The sequence below is a fragment of the Sus scrofa genome, chromosome 6, assembly GCF_000003025.6.
Source record: "Sus scrofa isolate TJ Tabasco breed Duroc chromosome 6, Sscrofa11.1, whole genome shotgun sequence".
Classification (NCBI taxonomy): domain Eukaryota; kingdom Metazoa; phylum Chordata; class Mammalia; order Artiodactyla; family Suidae; genus Sus; species Sus scrofa.
In genome coordinates, this window is record NC_010448.4 from 59,190,619 (window position 1) to 59,214,226 (window position 23,608).

At 48.1% G+C, this 23,608-nt stretch overlaps 1 protein-coding gene across 1 annotated transcript; it reads left to right on the forward strand.

Moving 5' to 3' along the window:
* Positions 841 to 21,408, forward strand: NLRP2 (NLR family pyrin domain containing 2). The gene is given in 8 exon segments (XM_013988701.2): positions 841 to 2,971; positions 6,712 to 6,879; positions 9,135 to 9,299; positions 11,215 to 11,389; positions 11,725 to 11,894; positions 13,407 to 13,577; positions 17,450 to 17,620; positions 20,750 to 21,408. Coding segments are annotated over 8 exon segments (2,877 nt in total). The 5' UTR covers positions 841 to 1,253; the 3' UTR covers positions 20,889 to 21,408.

Below are 23,608 nucleotides of genomic sequence, written 5' to 3' on the forward strand. Positions count from 1 at the left end.
CTTATTTACCATAATGTTTTGGAGGTTCAGTCCTGCTGCTGCAGGTATCAGGAATCCATTCCTTCCACTGCTGAATAATATTCCATGTTATTGTGTGGATACACGATATGCTGGATTGTATGGATATACCATCTTTGGGTCGCCCATTCGTCAGTGAATGGATGTTTGAATTACTTCTCTTTTATACCGTCTAGAATAATGCTGCACGAACACGTCTGTGCAAGTCTTTGTGTAGACATATTTCCAAGTATCTTGGGTTAGGAGCTGCCTGGTGTTCCAGGCAGGTGGCACGCCTCCACTTGCTTAATGCCTGAGCAGCTAGAATGACAGGGGGCTCTTACAGTGAAGGTGTTTCCTGTTTAGGCTGGTGAAAAAAAGAGACTCTCGTTTCGATAAATTGCATTGAGTTTGCACAGGGCAAGTGTTTCTTGTCATGATTCTACAGGCGAGAGGCGTGCAACCCGGCTCAGGGCGTCATCTGCTCCATGCACATCTAGAAACCCGACTACTGCACGTCCCAGCACACAATGTGGACAAGGAACTCAGATTAGATTCTGGACTCCTTGAGTCTGCTTTACTGTCCTATTTCTGATAAAAGAAGTACACCTGGAGTTCCTTTCGTGGCTCAATGGAAATGAATCTGACGAGCATCCACGAGGACACAGGTTCAACCCCAGGCCTCGCTCCAGGGGTCAAGGATCCAGCGTTGCCCTGAGCTATGGTGTAGGTCACAGACACAGCTCGGAGCTGACACTGCTGTGGCCGTGGCATAGGCCAGCAGCTGCAGCTCCGATTCAACCCCTGGCGTGGAAACGTATACATACCACTGGAGCAGCCCTAAAAAGACACACACACACAACACAAGAAGTACACCTGTCTTGTGTCAAGTTCACGTTAATCTCTTAGAATAAAACAAGATGGGAGATAGTATGAGAAAAAGCACATGTGTAAATATGTATGATAGGTCCCTAAGCTGCACAGCAGCGACGGACAAAACACTGTAAACCAAATAGACTCTAACAAAAATAAACTGAAATAAATACAAAGCAAAAAATAAGAATTTGTATTTTGCAGAGCTGACAAAAATACAGGAAGAAGATGTTGCACACCCAGGAGAAGCAAAAGAAGGTTTGGAAGGAGAAAAGCTAGGTCTGTACCTGATCGACCAGGAGCGAGTTTGGTATCAGGAAGTTCTTCATAAATCTCACTTCCCCTTTTCTCTCTTTCTACTTAACAGCACGTATTGTTTCCTAATGAATAACCAACTGTACCCCGTCTATCCCCCACCTCATATCACTGAAGGTGAACAAGAAAAATACAGAAATGCACTGAAAAAGAAGTCCTGGCAAATCTGGCAGAATTCACGGCCTGGAGCCAGTGAACACGTCCACATTTTCACACGGAGATATGAGGCCCTGGTCCCATTCTGCAATCCTCAAGTGCCCACAGGGCCGTTTCCTCACACCGTGGTCCTGCACGGTCCTGCTGGCGTCGGGAAAACCACAGTGGCAAAGAAGCTGATGCTGGACTGGACCCAGGACGGCCTGGCCCAGGCCGTCCACTCCGCCTTCTATCTCAGCTGCAAGGACCTCAGCCACAGGGGGACGTGCACGTTTGCAGAGCTGATCGCCGCGGCCCAGCCGGGTGCGCGGGAGGCCGTTCCGCAGCTCCCGGCCCGAGCCCAGGAGATCCTGCTCGTCGTCGACGGCTTCGAGGAGCTGCGGGTGCCCTCGGGGGCCCTCGTCCGTGACCTGTGTGGCGACTGGAAGCAGCCGAAGCCGGTGGCCGTCCTCCTGGGGAGTCTGCTGAGGAGGAAGATGCTGCCCAGGGCCACGCTGGTGATCACCACGCGCCCGGGGGCCCTGCGAGAGCTGCGGCTCCTGGCGGAACAGCCGCTCTTCGTGGAGATCGAGGGCTTCCTGGAGCCGGACAAGAAGGCCTACTTCCTGGAGCACTTCGGGGAGGAGAGGCAGGCCCTGCGAGCTTTCGCCCTGATGAAGGGCAACGCGGCGCTGTTCCGGCTGGGCTCTGCCCCCGCCGTGTGCCGGATTGTCTGCACCTGTCTGAAGGCGCAGATGGAGGGCGGCGAGGACCCCGCCTCGACCTGCCAGACCACCACGTCGCTGTTCCTGCGCTTCCTCTGCAGCCAGTTCGCCCCGGCTCCCGGCGCCTGCCCCCATCCGCGCCTCCAGGCTGCGCTGAGGGCCGCGTGTCTCCTGGCCGCCGAGGGCGCGTGGACACAGACGTCTGTGTTCGACGGGGACGACCTCGGGAGGCTCGGGCTCACGCCGTCAGCCCTCTGTCCTTTCCTGGACAAGCAGATTCTCCAGAAGAACGGCGACTGTGGGGGCTGCTACTCTTTCGTCCACCTCAGCGTCCAGCAGTTGCTCGCGGCCATGGTCTAAGTCCTGGAGACGGAGGAGGAGGAGGAGGAGGAGGAGGAGGAGGAGGAGGAGGAGGAGGAGGAGGAGGAGGAGGAGGAGGAGGCGGCGGCAAGAGGCGAGGCAGGGGGCTGCACATGGGACATTGGGGACGTGCAGAAGCTGCTGTCCAAGGAGGAGAGACGAAAGAACCCCGACCTGACCCGCGTGGGGTCCTTCTTGTTCGGCCTCCTGAACGAAGAGAGAGCCCGGGAGCTGGAGACCACTTTCGGCTGCCGAGTGTCGGGGGCGGTCAGGCGGGAATTACTCAAGTGCAGGTCCGAGTCCGATGGGAACGGACCTTTCTCCTCGATGATGGACACAAAGGAGATGCTGCACTGTCTTCACGAATCGCAGGAGGAGCAGCTGGTGAAGGACGCCATGGCCCACGTCCCGGAGATTGCTGTTCACCTGACCAGTGCGTTTGAAATGGTGGAGGCTTCGTTCTGCCTCAAGCACTGTCAGGACCTGTGGAAGATTTCCCTGCAGGTCGGCAAGAGGATATTCCTGGAGAACGACTCCATGCAGAAGTCAAGCACTCAAGCTGAGAGGTTAAGGACACATTTTTTACTCTACGAGCTCTCCCATCGTCCGCCTCCCTCCACGGTCCATTAAGAAGAGGTCGGGGTACCCCGTTCCTTCTTGCTTATGGTCAGTAGGCAGCCTTTTGTCCAACTTAACATGCAAGGCAGAAGTATGATGCTGGAATGAGGAACGGGGCCTTGGAACCAGACCTTGTGTTGAGACTTGCTTCCCTGGAGCTTTAGCTGAACCACTTTGGTCTATCTCTCGACCTCTTTCAGTCTGCATAGTATTGGTAGGGTAGACGTGGGGAGATGCACGAAGTGGCATCCCGTTTTGGCACGACTGCTAAAGATGTGCGGCCCGAGGCTGAATCCATGAAGTTTCTGAAAGCTACACTTCACCCACGGCCACAGAGATTCTGCTCCCAGGAACCTCACCCGGGAGACTTCGAGGATGAGGGGACCCTGGTCAGTTATGAGTCTTTGTTATTCTTCACTGAGGCCCGAGAAACATCAGCTGAGCTCATACAGTTTCCTGATACTGTTTCTAACCTCATGACTCCTGGAAATAGGTCACCTTTATTTATTTTTTTTATTTTTGACATTTTTATCATAATGTATCTTGGAGACCTCTATTTTTCTTTTGTCTTTTCCAGGGCTGCACCCGCGGTATATGGAGGTTCCAGGCTAGGAGTCTAATCAGAACTGTAGCCACCCGCCTACGCCAGAGCCACAGCAACACGGGATCCAAGCCACGTCTGCAACCTACACCCCAGCTCACGGCAACACTGGATTCTTAACCCACTGAGCCAGGCCAGGGATCGAACCCGCAATCTCATGGTTCCTAGTCAGATTCTTTCACCACTGAGCCACGACGGGAACTCCATATGTCACCTTTCATGTTAAGATGAAGATATTAGGGACTTTGGGGTGAGCAGATGTGAACAATTATATTTGGAATGGATAAGCAGTGAGCGCCTGCTGTACAGCACAGGAAACTATATCCAATCATTGTGACAGAACCTGACAGAAGACAGTACGAGGAAAAGAATGTGTGTGTGTGTGTATGAGAGAGAGAGAGAGAGACTGGGCCACTTTGCCGTACAGAAGAAACTGGCACAACCCTGTAAACCAAGAATACTTTTGAAAAAAAATTAACTGAGGTGGAAAAAAAAAAAAACATGAGGAGAGCAGCTTCCAAAAACAATGTTTGACCAGGACCCGCACTCAAGGCTCTTGGCTTATGAAGCCCTGGGTCACAACCCAACAGCGCCATCCCCCAGCAACAGCAACGGGAGGGGATACTTATCTCGGTAACGCCCCTCCTCCTCCCTCCTGAGTTCTCACCCGAAGTCCTCGGGTGTGTTCACTGGGCCAGAAGGAAGCGCCCCGGCTCCCCGCCTGGTGGAAGAGCATCCTGCGCGTACTCCCCTGACGGGCCCTCACCACTTCGTCAAGAGCCATCCCTCAGTTACCCCCGGAAGCTCTGCGAGCGTGCTGATCTCCACCCTGCGGATAACCAGCCATCACAGACCTTATCCCTTTATCCGTATCCTGATTTTTTTTTTCTTCTCTCACCCAAATGTTTGGCCAGGCCTGCCTGCGGGTCTTTCTAAATCTTTCCTCTGCAGGAGGATTATTTAAGACAGGCTTTGACTGAAAAAGAAATGGCACCAATAACCTCCTCCCCTCCATCCAGGATTCCAGGTCAAGACTCCGTTTTCGTTTCTTTTTTAAAGATTTTCATTTTTTTTAATTTTTATTAGAGTTGATTTACAATGTTGTGCTGGAGTTCCCGTCATGGCACAGTGGTTAACGAATCCGACTAGGAACCATGAGGTTGCGGGTTCGGTCCCTGCCCTTGCTCAGTGGGTTAACAATCTGGCGTTGCCGTGAGCTGTGGTGTAGGTTGCAGACGCGGCTCGGATCCCGCGTTGCTGTGGCTCTGGCGTAGGCCGGTGGCTACAGCTCCAATTCAACCCCTAGCCTGGAAACTTCCATATGCCGCGGGAGCGGCCCAAAGAAATAGCTAAAAAAAAAAAAAAAAAAAACAAAAACGATACAATGTTGTGCCACTTTCTGCTGCACAGAACAGTGACCCAGTGTGTGTGTGTGTGTGTGTGTGTGTGTGTGTGTGTGTGCACACACACATTCTTTTTCTCATTTTATCTTCCACTCTGTTCTATCCCAAGAGACTGGATATAGTTCCCTGTGCTGTAACAGCAGGACCTCATTGCTTAGAAAATACTTTTGTTTCTTTCTAACCTTGGCCAGGTTAGGACGAGGATGCGGGTGTTAAGGGGCACTTCATCAGCCACAGTTGGGTTGCCTGGTTCCTGCCGCTCCTGCCTGAGAAGGGAAAGGCCATGATGCCTCTGGAGGCGCGATTACGGCGGTTCCGATCGTAACACAAGCTCCTTTCCGCGAAGGCTTTTTGCCACCCTCCCTGCTGCTCTGCCCATCCTAGCAGGCCCGCAGCCATGCTGGGCTATAACCGCATAAGACGGCCAGATGCTCTGACTGACTCACTTTCTCTGGCAGCTGAGTCCTGAGGGAGGTGTCAGCCTGCCTCGACAGCTTCTAACACTAACGCGGTGCCTGCGTTTACTTTCTTCCTCCTGAGCACAGAAGCCATGCTCTCTGCAAAGTCCCAAATTCTGGGCTGGCCCCAGCCCTTCCTCCTCATCTTGCCTGAAGACGTGCAATGAGGCCATCGACTGTGAATGTGTCTTTCGAAGGGAAGGCTCCACGAATACAACCCAAAGTACAACTAGTCTTAAAACAGTCGGCAGCACAAGAGCTGAGAAAAAGTCTGAATTCTGGGCGCTTGCTTTTTTCTTCTCCTAAACTGAATCACGGAATGCCGACTGTGCGGAGAAATGCTGACGTGGCCAGGGCTCCTCACGAAGCTTCTCGCCTTGAGAGGCAGTTCACGTCTTGTCCAGGCTGTTCTGAATTAGGAAGCTATCCACACGGGCTCCAACGTGGTTCGCCTTGCATTTAGGGCCCTGATAAGAGTATCCCCCCAACACGGTCTCCCGTAAGGGGCCTGCCCGCAGGAGGACCAGGGTTCCTCAGAAGACAGAGTAACTGAGTGACCCATCTCCAAAGGGTCAGAGGCAGGGTGGACTTTCAGACACACTGTTTTCAAGTGTCCCCCCCACCTCCCTGAAAGCTGAAATACTGATGACTGCCAAGATCCCACACATACACAGAAAACCGAAGCAGTGTTGAAATACACAAAGAAACAGTGTCCCCCACAATAATCCTTCCACCCAGAAGCACCAGAACAAAAGTTCTTGGAGAAATCTGGGCACATGACGCCGAAGTACGTAGAGACGGGACTTTCTCACATTTCTGTGTGCATCATTTTAGGCCGGCAAACCCGGGTGTAAAGTAGCCTGAGTGTCACGTCTGTGGCTATGCCATCAGATAGTCAAATATCCTCTCCCGGTGTGTATGTCACTCCCAGTTTTTATCAGTGATGTGCATGGCTCGCCATCTCTTATCAATGACGTGCTTACAATTTTGACTTGTGCTAAGCCTCTGCTGAATTAATGTGCAAAAAGTTGACATTCGTTCTCCAGGAATGTCTGGGATGGTGAGTTATCTGATAGGGGTGCTAAACGATTAAAGCACCCAGCTTTTACTTACTTCGTAGGGCTGTGGGCCCAGAGAAACCCCAAACACGTTCCCAGTGGCAGACAAATATTACTTTCCTCTCCAGCAGTTTTGGGTCAGTTCCCTCCTTTTGCTCTTTCTTGCAGGTCTCTGAATGACCCTTTGCTTCCTTTCTGGATGGACCTTTGTTCCGTGTTTGACACAGACAGGAATCTGCTCTTTTTGGACATCAGTTAGAGCTTCCTCAGTTTCTCAGCAGTGAGGATTCTTTGTGAAAAAGTAGCCTCTGCTACCTCGAGTCTCCAGAAGGTGATGTAAGTAGAAGGTAATCCCTGGATTTTTTTTTTTTTTTTTTGTCTTTTTTGTCTTTTTTGTCTCTTCTAGGGCCTCACCCGCAGCATGTGTTGGTTGCCAGGCTAGGGGGTCTAACCGGAGCTGCAGCCGCCGGTCTACACCACAGCCACAGCAATGCAGGATCCAAACCGTGTCTGCAACCTACACCGCAGCTCAAGGCAACGCCGGATCCTTAACCCACTGAGCAAGGCCAGGGATCGAACCCGCAACCTCATGACCTCATGGTTCCTGGTCAGATTCACTTCCGCTGCGCCAAGAGGGAAACTCCTAGTCCCTGGATTTACACCCCCCGGGCATGACCAAGCTTTTCACACAGTGTCCCCGTAAGACAGCAATGGAGAGCCTCCCTGGACCTGAGGTTGGTTTGTGCAGCCAGTGCTCCGGGAACACCCTGTGCACTTCCTCTGGGCAGGTGGGGCAGGAGCAGGCTTGGGGACGCAGAGTCCACACGAGCGCGAGCGCGTCAGCTAACTTAGCTCTGCATTCAGTGAGACCTGCCCAAGCTGCTGGTACCCCCTCTGGCATTTTCCTTTCTCGGCGAAGGGAAATGAGGAGTCTTGCCTACTTAGAGTTATGCTGGCCGTGCACCCCTAGTTCCAAGCCCAAGAGTCAAAGTCTCCGGCAGGATGGGAGCCACAAGGTCGGCCTGATTGGAATGAAAAACTTGATGAGGAACGCAGCCCAGGAGACACAGACTCGAGAAGCTCTTGAATTGTGTTCTGCCCCACAACAAAATTAGGGAGGCTTTAGATTTCTCTTAGTTACATGCGTTATTTATCAAGAATGATAACTGGCGCCGGCAGCAAGTAAGGGTGCTCATGGAGCAGGACTGACTGGGGTCTGAAATGACAGCTGAGTTACAAGGGGAGACCTTTAGACCACAAGGCTGCAGCTGGCAGGTGGTGGCCTTGGGTCTGGTACAGCTCAAAGAAGGTTCAAGTTCTCGGCGGTGCCAAGATGCGCCTGAGACCAGACCCTCAGTCACGCCTGCCTCTGACTGTACAGCTGAACGGTGCTGGCTGCACTATAATTTCAATTTGACATCAAGGACGTGGCTTCCCTGCGATGTGCCCACTGCTAACATTTCCGGGAAGAAAGAGACTGCCTTTGCTCATCTTTCTCCAAAAGCCACAGAAATGCTTTTGTTTGACTGTACGGGTGTGTGTATATACACACGTACATGTGGCTGCTTCTGACTGACTTCCCTTTTTCAAGAGTTGGAGACGACTAAAGAAACTGGAGCTTCTAATCGACTGCAAAATGAGACGTTAGTCAAGCAGCAGGAAGGTTCAGCCATGCAAGACGATGGACACAATGTGATGACAGTTGGAGTTCCCGTTGTGGCTCAGTGGCTAACAAATCCGACTAGGAACCATGAGGTTGTGGGTTTGATCCCTGGCCTTGCTCAGTGGGTTAAGGACCCGGCGTTGCCCTGAGCTGTGGTGTAGGTCGCAGACGTGGCTCATATCTCGCGTTGCTGTAGCTCTGGCATAGGCTGGAGGCTACAGCTCCGACTGGACCCCTAGCCTGGGAACCTCTGTATGCCGCAGGGGCAGCCCTAGCAAAGGCAAAAAAAAAGAAAGAAAGAAAGAAACCAATATAAGGATAGTTAAAAATACTGCACCGTATGCCTGAAATTTGTTAAGAATTAAGCTAAAGGGAGTTCCCGTCGTGGCACAGTGGTTAACGAATCCGACTAGGAACCATGAGGTTGCGGGTTCGGTGCCTGCCCTTGCTCAGTGGGTTAACGATCCGGCGTTGCCGTGAGCTGTGGTGTAGGTTGCAGACGCGGCTCGGATCCCGCGTTGCTGTGGCTCTGGCGTAGGCTGGTGGCTACAGCTCCGATTCAACCCCTAGCCTGGGAACCTCCATATGCCGCGGGAGCGGCCCAAGAAATAGCAACAACAACAACAAAAAGACAAAAGAGACAAAAAAGACAAAAAAAAAGAATTAAGCTAAAGTGTTCTCACCACAAAAGAAAAGGAAGTGGTAGCTGTGTGAGGTGAGGAGGTGGTAGCCAGCTTGCTTGTGGTCGTGATTTCACAGGGGACGGTATGTCAAAATATGAAGTCATGCCTTAAATACACACACTTTCATTTGCCAATAATACCCCAAAGGGGAAAAATATAAAAAGGTCGTTTCTAACATTTGAACACATCGCAGCTCTTTGTTCTCTGTGTGGGTAGGGCAGGTCACTTCTATTTTTTCTCCCTAGCCTCAAAAACATGTCCCCAGTGGATGCCTATTGGAACTTGTGCATTGCTTTTGGGGGTCAGCAGACCCTGACACATCTGACCCTTCAAGGCAATGACCAGGATGATATGCTCCCCCCACTGTGTGAGGTCTTGAGACACCCGAAATGTAACCTGCAATATCTGAGGTATTTCTATCTCACTGTCACTGAAAACCCTCGGCATGTGAACAAAGCTGCCACAAGCCTGTACCACAAATCTGTGTGAATTTGGGGGGGGTCGGGGGGCGGATCCCTCGTTTTGACTGGATGCACTGCCACCTAAGACATAGATCCCAGAATAGAAATGAGCTGAAGTTTAGTCTCCACTTGCACTGATCACTGGACAACCTGGGCAACCACACATAACATCCCCGAGTCCGAAGAAACACCCGGAACCTGGATTCCATCCCCTATCGGAGATCATTCGTTGATGGGTCATGTTCCTCCTGCGTCCTGATGAGAAGAGCAGCCACCGGACTCACCTTTCCAGGCAAAGACCCTGCAGGAGCATCACGTCTCCCCTCTACGTGCAGTCTCCGGGTCTGATGCTCGCCCCATGGGCAGCTCTCCTCGTGGTCACTCTGGCGATCACCCCGAGCGCCACTGCGCCCCACCCGACCACACCTGAGCAATAACGGGCACAGAGTCTAAGGGGACCTCGGTCTCCAGGGACGCCTCTACCTCTAGTGATAGGACCGTGGGCTCCTCCCCATCGGCAGAACGGAAGGATGCACACGTCACAAGGCTCTGAGGATGCAATGACACCAGGTCCAAAGAGACATGCGTTCGACAGTGGCTGCAGCCATAGTGTTATTATTACTATTGACCTGCCTTTCTTCTTCCTGCAAGGATTCGTCTGGAGGAAAAACTGGGTGACTTGAAGACTGTGGTCCCTAATTTCATTCTCAGTGACTAAAAGGACACCCAGAATGGAAAGAGGAGACTCCGCCTAAGTTCTGCTTATCTTACTGGAAGCAACTGGCCTTCCACTTGGTGGTCTAATTCCCTAGGTGTTTTTTTGTTTTTGTTTTTGTTTTTGGTCTTTTTGCCATTTCTTGGGCCACTCCTGCAGCACATGGAGATTCCTAGGCTAGGGGTCTAATTGGAGCTGTAGCCGCCAGCCTACGCCAGAGCCACAGCAATGCGGGATCCGAGCCGAGTCTGCAACCTACACCACAGCTCACGGCAATGCCGGATCCTCAACCCACTGAGCGAGGCCAGGGATCGAACCCGCAACCTCATGATTCCTGGTCGGATTCATTGACCACTGCGCCACAACGGGAACTCGCCCAATTCCCTAGTTTACGTTGGTTCCTTTACTATAGTTTAGACTCAAAGGGAGGGGTTTTGGCTGATTGTAGTGCTGATTAGTTCTGTGGCACATTATTCCGCCTGGCACTTCGTGAGAATTATCAATTAAAAAAACAATTACCTTTATCTGTGTAATGACAGAAATGAGGTTTCATGAGGCTCACAGTAAGTCGCAGAAGCAGGACCTCTGCAGAAGCCTCTCCCAAAGGCCTCGATGATAGCCATGTTCCGGAGACGTTTTGTTTGCTCACGGAAAGAATGTGTGTCTCTAGGAATAAAAGGTGGGTGCCATGCTGCACCATGTGCTTGACTGGATTTATAAATGAGTAGTTCTTCTTAAATTTTTTATTCACGTATATTTTATTTTCAGTGTTGTGCCACATACATAGTTCTTGACGTGTGGTCTCCAGACCAGCAGCAGCAGCAGCAGCAGCACCCGGGAACTTCCTAAAACCCAAATTCTTGGGTCTCACCCAAATCTTCTGAATCAAATTATGCATATATATGGCCCAAGAATCTGACACATCTTCCAGGTGACTTCAAACGGACTGCTGGGCTCTGCACCCAGAGTTTCTGATGACGGACATTTCTAGATCACGTGGATGCAGCCAGCCCAGGAACCAGCTTTTGCAGTCGCCTCCCCAGACAATGGAGACCAGGGCTGACACAATGCAGTGGGAGAGGAAACTGGAGGCAATTCTGTGTCTGGCATTGGGGTCTCACGAATGACCTGCTACCATTTCTCTCGCAGGCTGGCATCTTGTGCGGCCACCAGGCGGCAATGGGCTGATCTCTCCTGCTGCCTCCACATCAACCAGTCCCTCACACGCTTGAACCTCACAGCAAACGAGGTCCTGGATGAGGTGGCCAAGCGGCGGTACGTGACCCTGGGACACCCGAAGTGCTGCCTACAGAGGCTGTCGTCAGTCCTCCTCTCCCCACTGCAGCCTCTCTGCTGTACATCTAGGGCCCTGCAGCGAAGAGCAACATCCACAGCTGGCTTTGCTGGGCAGCCAGCATGGAACCTCCTAGAGATGGAGACGCCTGGTTCCCATTTTTGGTTCCCCTTTTTGGTCCAGCACCTCATCCTTCCCTCTCTCCTGTTCCTGTATGATCACGATCGCTGGCACACAGCTGGGAGAGAGTGGGGAACGGACGCGAGGGGTGGGTGGCTGAGGACCCTAGGCTTGGAAGACAGCCAAGAATGTCTGCTTCTAGAAAGATTCTCACCATCTTCCCATGTGTGCGGCGCCTCTACAAGCTGGAAAACTGTCAACTGACAGAAGCCTCTTGCAAGGAGCTGTCTTCTGCTCTGACTGTCAAACAGCGGCTGACCCACCTGTGCTTGGCCAAAAACGCTCTTGGAGATCGTGGGGTGAAACTTCTGTGTGAGGATCTGAGTTACCCCGAATGTCAACTACAAACCCTGGTGTAAGTCCATGCTGACTCTCTGTGTGTGTGTGTGTGTGTGTGTGTGTGTGTACACATACTGGACTCAAGGAGGACAAGTGTGAGCATTTAATAATGCCTCTGAACACCCCAAGTATGATGCTGATGGTCAGATCTGGGGAGAAGGTGATGAAAAAGAATTACAAGAAGTGGTGCCAATAGTCTATCTTTATAACGCGGGTCCTCAGAACTGTATTACATAAACCCTACCTGCAACTGCGGGTAGGTGGAGTTATTTGCCAACAAGCTTAATATAATCCTCCTGTTTATACTAAAAAAAATTTTTTTTGGTCTTTTTGCCATTTCTTGGGCCGCTCCCGCGGCATATGGAGGTTCCCAGGCTAGGGGGTCTAATCGGAGCTGTAGCCACCGGCCTACACCAGAGTCACAGCAACGTGGGATCCGAGCCACATCTGCGACCTACACCACAGCTCACCGCAACGCTGCATCCTTAACCCACTGAGCAAGGCCAGGGATTGAACCCACAACCTCATGGTTCCTAGTCGGATTTGTTACCACTGCGCCACGACGGGAACTCCTGTTTATACTAAAATTATAAGACTTTTTCTTAAGTAAGGAATGGGGCTGCACTGATTGTTTCTATCCAGAGATTCAATTCAGTTTTTTTGTTGTTGTTACAGTTGATTTATAGTGTTGTGTCAATTTCTACAGTACAGCAAAATGACTTAGGTGGAATTATATGTATTGTGTGTGTATATATATACATACATATATATGCATACATATTCTTTTTCTCATATCTTCAATCATGTTCTATGCCAAGAGACTGAACTCAATCCATGCTGTCCAGTAAGACCTCATCACTTATCCATTCTAAATGTAATAGTTTGCATCTGCTAATCCCAAACTCCCATTCCTTCCCACTCCCGCCCTGTTGGCAACCACGAATCTGTTCTCTATGTCTGCTTCTATTCTGTAGATAGTTTCACTTGTGCCAAATTTTAGATCCCACATGTGAGAGATATCATATGCTATTTGTCTTTCTCTGTCTGACTTATCTTCAGTTAGGATGAGAATCTCTTAGTTGCATCTATGTTGCTGCAAAAGGCATTTGATTCTTTTTTATGGCTGAGTAGTATTCCACTGTATATATGTACCACATCTTCTTAATCCATTCATCTGTCAATGGACATTTAGGTTGCTTCCCTATCTTTCTTGGCTCCTTCTTATAAGGATCCTTGTGATGATACTGGGCCCAATCTCCTCACATCCAGATCCTACTAAATCACACGTGCACACTCCCCCTTATATATAGTGTTACATAGTCACAGAGTCCAGGGATTCGAATGCAGACATCTTTGGGGGGAGAGGTGTTATTCTGTATGCAGACCACCCATAATTTAATTTCCTTGCCTTCACTGCGTTCAAGCTTAGCTAAAACTTAGGGCTTGAGGTGGATGATCATGTTTTGGGTGCATCTCATCAGACGGGCAGGGGCAGGGGGAGTCTTTCCTTCATGTGATTGATTTCCAGGCTATGGTGTTTCAACATAACTGGTGATGGCTGCAGTCACCTTTCAACGCTTGTCCAACAAAATTCAAACCTTACACACTTGGATCTGGGACTGAATCACATAGGAATTGTTGGACTGAAGTTCCTGTGTGAGGCTGTGAAGAAACTGCTGTGTAACCTAAGGAGTCTATGGTAAGTTATGGCTTTTTGAACTTCACTCTGTATCCGAAATGAACTACTAATGTAGCAAACCCTCTCCAGCTCTGGTACAAAGAACTGGAAAGAATTCAACTGAGTATTTTAAAATACTCAATAAAATATTCAATGGCCACTAGGATAGCATTTTTCACACACACACACACACACAAATTTAATCCCAAAATTCACAGTGAACTGCAGAAGACATCAAATAGTCAAATCAACCCTGACAAAGAACAACAAAGCTGGGGGCATCATGCTTCCTGATTTCAAGTTATTACAAAACTCTAGTAATCAAAACAGCATGGCACTGGCATAAAACAGATACAAAGACCAGTGGAACAGAATGATGAGCCCAGGAATGAACCCACACATACGTAGTCAACTAATCTTTGACAAGGACATCAAGACACTCAGAGTCTTCTCAACAAAGAGTGTTGGGAAAACCACATCTCTACATGCAAAAGAACGAAACTGAGCCCTCACACCATCCATAAACATTAACTCAATGGATCAAAGGCTTAAACATGAGACCTGAAGCCATAGAGCTCCTAGAAGAAAACAAGGCAAAAGCTTGACATTGGTCTTGGCAATGATTTTTTGGATAGGATCCCAAAAAGCACAGGCAACAAAAGCCAAAGCAAACAAATGAGACTTTATCAAATTAAAAAGCTTCTACGTACCAAAGGAAACAATCAAAGTGAAAAAGCAACCTCAAGAATGGGAGATAATATTTGCAAACTATGTATCTGCTAAGAAGTTAACACCTAAAATATGTGAGAAATCCATACAACTGAATAGCAAGAAGAAGAAAAGGGGAAGGAGAAGATGAGGGAGAAGGAGGAGGAGGAGAAGGGGAAGAAGAGGACCTGAGGAAACTTTTTTCTGCACAAGACAGACCAACAGGTACATGCAAAGGTGTTCAGCATCACCAATCACCAGGGAAATGGAAATCAGAACCAGGCTGAGATAGCAACACCACTTCACACCTTTTAGGGTGGCTCACATCAAAAACCTAAGAGAAAAACAAGTGTTGGTGAGGATAGGAAGAAAGAAGAATCCTAGTACCTTATTGGTGGGATTGTCAGTTGGAACAGCTGTATGGAAACCAGTATGGAGATTCCCACTATGGGTATACATCCAAAGCAAATGAAAACAAGACCTCCAAGAGGCAGCTGCACTCCCATGTTCACAGCAGCGTTATTCACCACAGCCAAGATAGGAAAGCGACCTGAGTGTCTAGGAAGAAATGAATGGATAAAGATGTGAGATACACACACACACACACACACACACACACACACACATACACACACACACACATACACACACACACAGAAGACTATGACTCAGGCAGGAGAAATACGGAAATCCTTCCATTCGCAACACATGGAGGAAACTTGAGGGCATTATGCTAAGTGAAATAAGTCAAAGAGACAATGACTGTTATGATATCACTTAAATGAATCTAAAAGCAACACTCATAGAAACAAAAGAGAATAGAATGGTTGTGGCCAAGTGCTGAGGGGGAGATGGTGGCCCAAACTTCCAGGTCTAACTTAAAACTTCGGGGGAGCTCATGTACAGCATGGTAATTACAGCTCAGAAAACCATGTTATATTCTTGAAAGTTGCTACTAAGAATAGCTCTTAGGAGTTCCCGTTGTGGTGCAGTGGTTAACCAACCCAAGGAGTATCAGTGAGGATGAGAGTTCCGTCCCTGACCTCACTCGGTGGGTTACGGATGTGGTGTTGACGTGAGCTGTGGTGTAGGTTGCAGATGTGGCTCAGATCTGGTGTTGCTGTGGCTGTGGTGTAGGCCAGCAGCTGCAGCTCCAATGTGACCCCTAGCCTGGGAACCTCCATATGCTGCAGGTGCAGCCCTAAAAAGATGCCCCCCCCCAAGAAAAAGGATAGATCTTAAATATTCTCACCACAAAAAAAGAAATGGTAACTATGTGTCAGGATGGAAAGGTTAGCTAATGCTATGGTGCTCATCATTTTGCAAAACAGAAATGTATTAAAGCAACATGTTGCATACCTTAAACTTAGATGATGTCATATGTCAATTAGATCTAAATAAAGATTAAAGAAACACTCCCACAGCTTCCACCTATCAATAATAAAAAATAAAGAAAATTTGCTGAGAGTAGATCCTAAGTGTTCTCACCACACATGAAACAGTAACAACGTGAAGTGATGGATGTTAATTACCATGATTGTGGTAATTAGTTCACAATATATACATAAATTAAATCATCATGTTGGACATCTTAAACGCACACAACTTTTATTTGTCAATTGTACCATAAAGCTAAGGGAGAAAATTCACCAGGATGGTTAAAGGAATAGCTCCAGTCTGGGTTATCCACAGGCTACCAGTGAAAAAAATTAAGGATGCAATGACTTCAAGAATCAAGAAGCATCCGCTGCTGCCCTAACTCCCAACCTGCTGAGAGGTATGAACTGGACATTGTACCAGAAAACACTGTGTCCAGAACAGATGCATGGCCTCAGCTCAACTCTGTCTCACGCCATGTGAGTTAGGTACCATCAGTTCGATGTACTTGCATCTGGAACCCTACCTGTGAAAGACCTTCAAAAGATAACCGACCTGTTTTCTGGCCTCTCCAGTACAAGAGGATGAAGTGGAATTGTAATGCTCAATCTCTGTTGCTTAGTAGATATGCCTGGAGCTTGGAAAATTCCAACACCCAGGCTGCACGCCAGATCCCTTGAGGCAGACTCTCCAGAAGACAGACCCAGACAACGGTATCATTAAAGCCCCAGCACGACTGCAACTTTCCCTGACGAGGATGTCATGTGAGCACATCCTCAGCCGCGCAGGTGGGGAACCACCGGTGGTTACGACTCACCGTAGGAACCCGTTCGCAGGAGAGTGAAATTGTTACCGGGTGAGGAGGGGCTCTCTTCATCACCTGTACCCCTGCTGTGGAGGACGACTTCCATCGAAATGATCAGCTGTAACTTCCCGGCAGTATGATCCCAGGGATACATTCTAGAGAAGAGTTCGTTTCATCCATCCAAAAAGTTGATGAGGATAGCGACGTAGCATGTTATCCCACAAGGTGCCATGAAGGATGCCAACCACTTGATAGCAGGTTTGACCTCTTCCACATCCTGGAGTTAAATACATACCTTATCGCCTTCTCACACGTGTCTGTGTACATGTATGTGTGTGTACACGTGAGTATATACATATACACAGATCCTTTGACCATGTGTACAGCAAGCAAGGATGTGTCTTCCGCCCATCCACCAGTGCCAGACGGAAGAAAGCGTTCTCCTCTGAACTGTATTGATCCAACATCCAACTTCATTGGAACAACTTCAACATCCAACCCATTGGAATTTGGAGAGGCAGAGTTTACATGTCCATCCCAAATTGAATTGCTTTTTCCCTCTGCAGCTGCTCCTTCTGCAGCTCAAAAAAATCATTCGCTCAGGACGAAATCCTTTGTGTCCTCTTTTATTCCCTTTCCATTCTATTCCTCATGTCCACTCGCTTCTGAAATCCTGCTGCCCTCTTGCAGGTAACCAAAACCTGCCCCATACTGTTTCACGCGATAATCATGCAACCTCGGGGCCTCTGTACAAACTATTTCTCTACTTGGGGAAGCTCCTCTTCACCCCTCAAGTCTTCCTCACCCACTGTGGGGAGCTCGCCCAACTGCTCTCTCTACCCCTGTCCTTCATAACCCACACTCTCTCCGTCTGTTTTCTGTTACTGGGTGAGCTCTTCTGTTGTTCCTGGCTGGACCCCAACCCCTAAGCAGTGTGCCTGGCATGAAAGCTGGTATCCATAAGCACTGGCGGAATGACTTAACTTCTGTGTTCCATCCACAGGTGGTGGGGATGTGCCCTCTCTCCATTCTGTTGCGCAGACCTCTCATCTGCCCTTAGAAGCAACCAGAACCTCATGACTCTGGACCCGGGCCAGAATTCCTTGGGGTATAACGGGGTAAAGATGCTGTGTGATGCCTTGAAACATCAGAGATGCCCCCTGAAGACACTCAGGTACGCTCCTCCTCCCACTCCCCACAGGGTTTTCTCCAGAATCATAGGTTTTAGGGGAGCACAAACTACAGGAATTTGCTGTTGGCATCCAGCACTAACATTCGACTTTCATCTACTGATGTCTGGTCATGAGGTAATTCATCTATAGGTTCCTTCTGTTGCTTTGGCAGGTAAGATGAGTCAAAGGATGAGACCAGGAGTTCCCGTCGTGGTACAGTGGTTAACGAATCCGACTAGGAACCATGAGGTTGCGGGTTCAGTCCCTGCACTTGCTCAGTGGGTTGACGATCCGGCATTGCCGTGAGCTGTGGTGCAGGTTGCAGACGCGGCTCGGATCATGCGTTGCTGTGGCTCCGGTGTAGGCCGGTGGCCACAGCTCCGATTAGACCCCTCGCCTGGGAATCTCCATATGCCGCGGGAGTGGCCCAAGAAATAGCAAAAAAAAAAAAAAAAAAAAAAAGATGAGACAAAACGCAATGTGAAACCAAGATGCTAGATTTAGGACTTACCCAAATGAGGGAGATTTATGGCTTCCAGCTATCATCTCATTAGGGAAACTGAATGGCAACTATTACCCAGTGCTTTGGGAAAGGGTTTGTTTGCAGGATGTATGGATTCCAGAGTTTTAGTGGGTCAGGGTCAGCCTGAGAAGCATGTCCTCTGGAATAAGTCTATTACCTAATGAGAGTCACCTGTGACTGGAGATGCTCTCACCAGTCGCACACTGGAGCAAGCGGTCGCTGAGCTCTATTGCTCACGTGCTACTTTGGCCACAAAGAACCATAAAGCTCTTCCTCCAATGTGGGGACTTTTTTAAATCCTCAGATGCAACGTAGACAGTTGTCGGCTTAACATGGTCATCATTATGTGGAAGAAACACTGAATACACACTTAACGTGAATCTCAGGCCCCAAGGTGCCTCACTAGTTGAAAGAAGGAATATGTGTTCCCTAAAGTACTTATTCCTAGCTCCTTTAGCTTTGTCACTTCAGACAATATTGGTGAATTTCAATCAGGATGGAAAGCTCCCATAAAGAAAACACTGGAGCTGTACGCTTGGACCAGCCAATCAGACATTCTTTGCCAGTCATGGACTGTCAAGACGAGTGATTCGAGGTGGGGCACTCCCCTGAATCAGAGGTCCTAAAAGGCACAAATGCCCTGGACGTGCCCTTTTAGAAGGAGGTTTTTAGCTCCTTGATTCTATCAGCTACCCTACAACCTTCTGACAAGCCCTTTTAAGTTAACTACAGTCATTTCCTCTCACTTGAGACCAAAACACATCATCACACCTCATTCTTAGAGCAACACATCTCTATCTTCTAGACTGGCAGTTTACACCCCATTTCTGATTCCTTCAACATTTTTTTTAGGGCTGCACCTGCGGCAGATGGAGCTTCCCAGGCTGGGGGTCCAATTGGAGCTGTTGCTGCTGGCCCACACCACAGCCACGGCCACAGCAATGTGGGATCTGAGCTGCATCTTCGACCTACACCAAAGCTTATGGCAATGCTGGATCCTTAACCCACTGAGCAAGGCCAAGAATCGAACCTGCGTCCTCATGGATACAAGTCGGGTTCATTAACCACAGAGCCACAAAGGGAACTCCTTCAACATTTTTGACCAGATATAGATCTAGTATGGGGACTATTTTTGCTTTTATGACCAACCCCTGACAACCATAAACAAACTTATGTTTGACCTTAAAGGGTCATGTTTATATTATGTTCAAGCTACCTGGCCCTTATTTTAGCCAAAGTTACACTGATGGCTGACAAGGTATCTGCAGAAGCCGGCTTAAGATTGTACTGAGTTCAGGGGTGGGGGAGTTCTTCCAGCTTTACTGAGATATAATTTCTTTTTTGTCTTTTTGCCTTTTCTAGGGCCACTCTTGAGGCATATGGAGGTTCCCAGGCTAGGGGTCTAATCGGAGCTGTAGCCGCCAGCCTACTCCAGAGCCACAACAATGTGGGATCCAAGCTTTATCTGAGACCTACACCACAGTTCACAGCAACGCCAGATCCTTAACCCACTGAGCGAGGCCAGGATCCAACCTGCAACCTCATGGTTCCCAGTCGGATTCGTTAACCACTGAGCAATGACGGGAACTCCTAATTTAAATTTTAAAATAGCATATATTTAAGGTATGTGATGTAATGCACTGAGATATTGTGAAATGACCACCACAATCAAGGGGATTAACGCATCCATCACCTCACAGAGTTACTCTGTGGTGAGAACACTGAAGATCTACTCCCTTAGCAAATATCAAGTACATAACACAGGAGTAGCAACCGCAATCGCCATGCTGTACATCAGATCTCCAGCACTTACGCATCCTGTAACAGAAGGCTTGTTGCATGGATGTATTGTGAACCCCAAATAAGACAGAGATGGACTAACATGGCAGCCAAGGCAGAACTATAATGCCAGTAAGAAACGTGGCAGCCAAGCCAGAACTATAATGCCAGTAAGAAACATGGCAGCCAAGCCAGAACTATAATGCCAGTAAGAAACATGGCAGCCAAGCCAGAACTATAATGCCAGTAAGAAACATGGCAGTCAATATCCCTGGTCTCCTGTTTTCATACTTTTTCATATCTTTGCTTTAATGATTCCCTCTCCCTAACCACATACATGTGACTGAATTTGGCTGCCAAAAGGTGACTCAAAAGAGGAGAGTGCTCTCATCACAGGTCAGATACAGGGTGGTAGTTATCTGGTATCTTGTAACCAAGGGGGATAAAAAGCTAATCCCACTGACCTGGCTCAAGGACTTCTACCTGGGTCCACCAAGTAGAAGATATCAAAGTGAGTTATGGAGTTAGGAAGGGATTAGAGCTGCATCACAGATGCATTCAGCAACTCCATCCCCAGTGCCGAGTATGATATGATAATCAACCAAGATCATCCATGCATCTGAAACTATACGGTGGCTGTATACCATTTTGATGTCAACCTAATAGTATCTTTTTTCCCTATCAAATCAATACGGGACTCTAGCTGCAGCATGCAACAATCAACAAAGACGACCCTCGCTCTGCACATTCCTAAAGCATGCAGGCGCTTGGGTGTTTGGAACGAATCCCCTTGAAATAATAAAACGTTTCCCCCCATTTTATCCCTTAGATTGAAGATAGATGAATCTGATGCTCAAGTCCAGAAGCTGCTGAAAGACACGAAGGAAAACAACCCACAACTGACTACTGAGAGTGACTGCGGAAATCCAAAAAATAACAGACCTTCTTCTCATGATTTTATTTTCTGAATCCTGGGGTTACTCATTCTCCAGTAAAGTCGGGGATCTTCAAGCTGATGGTGAGCTTCCTGTGAGCTTTGTCAGTGATGTCAATTGCTGGGCTGGATGTTATTTTAACTGTGCTTGTGCCTCTAGCTTATATAAAACATATGCACATCACTTAACTTTGCTGTGGATGAAATGTCTGTATCCCAAGTACGTCAAGAGAAATAAAGGTAAAAGCATTCATGAATGAAGTCTCATTTTATTCATGGATTCCGACCAAACATAGAGAAAAGATAATTTGTTTGGGAAGAACTTAGCTCAGGGTGGGGACAGGGGGAGAACGTGACAGAAATGTTTCCAATCACACTGATTTTTGTCTTGTCACGTCATTGCCCAGAGCAGGTATTTCTTGATCCACATGGGTGGCTGTCTGAGGAGTCTCCCTCATCAGGTTATTTCTTCTACCAACCCCACAGTCTTTTGTAGTATCCTTAGGTGCTTCAATGAAGCTCATGTGTGATCATCATTGCTTTTTTTTTTTTTTTTTTTTGGCTTTTTAGGGCCACATCCACAGCATATGGAGGTTCCCAGGCTAAGGGTCCAACTGGAGCTACAGCTGCCAGTCTACACCACAGCCACAGTTACTCGGGATCCAAGCCACATCTGTGACCTTCACCATAGCTCACGGCAACACCAGATCCTTAACCCACTGAGTAAAGACAGGGATCAAACCCACAACCTCATTGTTTCCAGTCAGATTCATTTCTGCTGCGCCAAGATGGGAACTCTCTGATTAACTTTTTAATAATTCCACCTTTATTTACAGAAAAGACAACTTCATGGTATGTACAGCTCTTCCTCTTAATAGGCCCCAGAATTTCCTTATGATGTACAGAATCCCAAAAATGCCTTAAAGTCGCTGTGTAAGAATTACTTTTTTATTAAGTACTAATTTTTTTTCTTCCACTCCTCCTGCTTCCTTAAATATCTTCATTGGGTTCCATCAGTTTATCATTCTCATCAAATACACTATGTTCTTGATACCTTCAAATCACCCTTTAGCATGTGCCACCATTTCAGCAACATCACTGCACACAGTGTAGGCTCTTGAGGTTTCCTTTAAGTTTCCTTCTGTTCCTATCTCATGGCCTCTTGTTCAGCCGGATACATTCATTCCTAGGGTATCTTCATTCTCAGGTTCTGAGAGGTGAGTGTCTTTAGTGGGCGTAGATGGAGTTGTTAAAAGGAATAGAGGTACGTGATTTAAGCTAGAAAAGAATTGAGATGTCTTCTAGCCAAGGGTTTCTCAACCGCTACATAATTGTCGTTCGGGGCCAGATAATCTTAACTGTATCTCAGTAGTATTGGTGAGAGACTGTTGCATGCATTTGTTGGCAGGGGGTTGGCAGCATCTCTACCCACTAGATACCAGTAGATACCAGTTGAGACAAGCAAAAATGTCCCCAGGCATTAGCAAATATCCTCTGGGATGCAAAATGGCTTTGAGGCCGAGAATCACTGTAATCTAGCCCAACCCCTGAAGAGATAAAAAAATCGAGCAACAACAATCACATAGATCAATTCAGGGACTGATACGCTGTGTGCTTCACCTGGAAAGTGAAGGTACTCTACCACAACAACTCGCTAAGACAGACTGGTGCAGATGACGAGAAGATACTGCTAGTGGGCTGAACTCAACATCGCCATTGTGCAAGGAAAAACAGGAGGTGAAGTCAGGAGACAGGAAGTGAGGTCAGGAGACAGGAAGTGAGGTCAGGAGACAGGAAGTGAGGTCAGAAGACAGGATGTGGTGTCAGCGGCACATCCCTGCCTCCCTTCCTTCCCCTCCTCAGCCCCCTCCAGACGCGTCACATCAAATATAATATTTGAGTAACTGTGCACAGCTCAGCCACCCACAACTTTCTCCCACTCCTGTCCTGTGAACCCCAGAGATCACTCTGCACCACTTTCTCCGTTTGATCTTTTCCTTCATTTTTGGAGATGAAATCCCAGCATGAATGGGTGAATTATTGCAGCAAGTGACAAGGCAGATTAAAGAACCACCTCATTCTTTCATTTTGTTGTGGGTTTTTTTTTACTTTTTTTATCAAGGTGTGTCTGACAAATGCAAAAGCTATATATAGTTAATGTTTACCTCTTGATGAGCTGGAAGCTTATACACTTGTCAAACTATTACCATAAACAATGCCATAAACACAACCACCATTTCTAAAGTTTCCTTTCTCTTTTCTTTGTGATATAAATATTTAACATAAAATCTACCTTATTAACAGACCAACTGTATAATACAAAATCATTAACTATATGCACTATGCTGTACATATTTCTAGGACTCACTCATCTTGTGTTACTCAAATTATGTGCTCTCTGACCAGCATCTTCCCCATCTGCCCTCCCCCAGCCCCTGGTAACCACCATTCTACCCTGTGTTTCTAGGATTGTGACTGTTTGAGATTCCAGATATAACTAGAATCAAGTAATATACAAATAATCCACCTTCTGGTATATATGCTTGAGTACCTCAACTTTTTTTTGTTTGTGTGTTTGTTTGTGCTTTTTAGGGCTGCACCTGCAGCATATGGAAGTTCCCAGGCTAGGGGCCGAATCAGAGCTGCAGCTGCCTATGCCACAGCCACAGCAACGCAGGATCCCAGCCAGGTCTGTGTCCTACACCACAGCTCGAGGTAATGCCACATCCTTAACCCACTGAGTGAGGCAAGTGA